The sequence below is a fragment of the Galeopterus variegatus genome, unplaced genomic scaffold, assembly GCF_000696425.1.
Source record: "Galeopterus variegatus unplaced genomic scaffold, G_variegatus-3.0.2 Scaffold9558, whole genome shotgun sequence".
Lineage (NCBI taxonomy): Eukaryota > Metazoa > Chordata > Mammalia > Dermoptera > Cynocephalidae > Galeopterus > Galeopterus variegatus.
In genome coordinates this window covers 40425-41820 of record NW_007735669.1, presented here as the reverse complement: position 1 = coordinate 41820, position 1396 = coordinate 40425, and the positions used below count along the sequence as shown (strand labels likewise).

At 46.3% G+C, this 1396-nt stretch overlaps 1 protein-coding gene across 1 annotated transcript in view; it reads left to right on the top strand.

Moving 5' to 3' along the window:
- FABP1 (fatty acid binding protein 1, liver) overlaps nt 1–957 on the top strand; it is a 7818-nt gene extending 6861 nt beyond the window's left edge. The window contains exon 4 of the mRNA XM_008593711.1: nt 840–957. Within this exon, the coding sequence (XP_008591933.1) occupies nt 840–890 (51 nt within the window). The 3' untranslated portion in view covers nt 891–957. The remainder of the gene's footprint in view (nt 1–839) is intronic.
- Nucleotides 958–1396: the final 439 nt, after the last annotated feature.

The window sequence follows — 1396 nt, the reverse complement described above, 5'->3', positions numbered from 1 at the left end:
AACATCCCTTGACTAGGGAGAGTGTGAACGTCAACCAGGAGATGTGCAACCCCTATCCCCACCCCCAGCACACTCACAGCAGAGCAGGGCAGTGGGAGTTGAGCTGTCCTGCACTGAATCCTGGCCAGTGTCCTTTGATATGCTCCATCTCACCTCATCCTCCCATCTTCTGTGAGGGAGGGAAGATGAGGGATTTAATAGACAGGTTGACCTGTCCAAGGTCATCCAGCTAATAAGCAGCAGAATCAGGGCTCAAACCAATTAAGCAGCACCCATTCCACTGATGCTGAAGATAAAGGTCTCCTTCTTCACTCTGATGATGACGTGTTAGGTCATTATAGCAGTCTTGTTCAGGAGAATTGGCAGGGATGGTGGCAATGTCCCTCAACTCAAAAGCTGATGTACCCTGTGTTTGTACATGCTTCCCAGCTTTAGGAAGAAAATCATGCAGCACCCACCATGTTCCAGCTAAGCACCTGCAGGTTTCCATGTACATGTGTCCTTGGTGCTCAACATGTGTTGGGTGTATAGTGGGTGTTCCATGAAGCTTCAGGGAATAGGATTGGATTGGGCAGTTCGAATTGTCTTGTTATAACAGCCATGGATGTAGAAAGGAATTCAGTAACAGGCAGGACAACTCTCCATATAAGGAAGCAAAGAGACAAAAAATTGGCATAGGATTTTAGAAGAATGTCAACCTTTCCTCCATTCCTATAGATAACAGAGGAAGCTTTGAGTTGTTTCATGTTAGCATATTTGAGCTATTTTGGGCTGAATTGTTTTTTTATAATTCGACATCAGATGAACATTTTATGATTTTTTTTTTTTCTGGCTTTCAGACTATGACACTGGACAACATTGTCTTCAAGAGAATCAGCAAGAGAATTTAGACAAGTGTGTATTTAATATTCTTTTACTGTATAAAATTAACGTAATAAAGTGAACTTTGTTTAAAAACAAAAAGCCTTTCGGGGCCGGCCCGGTGGCGCACTGGATAGTGCGCCACTTGGGAAGCGCGGCAGCACTCCCGCCCGAGTGTTTGGATCCCACATACAGACCAGTTCCCGCTCACTGGCTGAGCGAGGCGCAGGGGCAACACCGANAGCCACAGCGGCCCACCCACCAGCAGACAGGCACTGACCCACCAGATGGACAGCCTTTCCTCCTATGGGAAGGCTGAGAGAGGGGATTAGTGAAAGGTGCAGAATTGGACAGAGACAGCTCAGGTGGAAATTCCCTCCACGCCATGGGCAGAATGTAAGAGAAGGAAAGGATTCCCCTGAATACTACTTTGTGCCAGTCTGTTAAGTACGTGTTATGGATTGAGTTGCATCCCCTCAAATTTCATAAATTGAAGTCCTAACCCCTAGTAGCTCAGAATGTGACCCCATTTGGA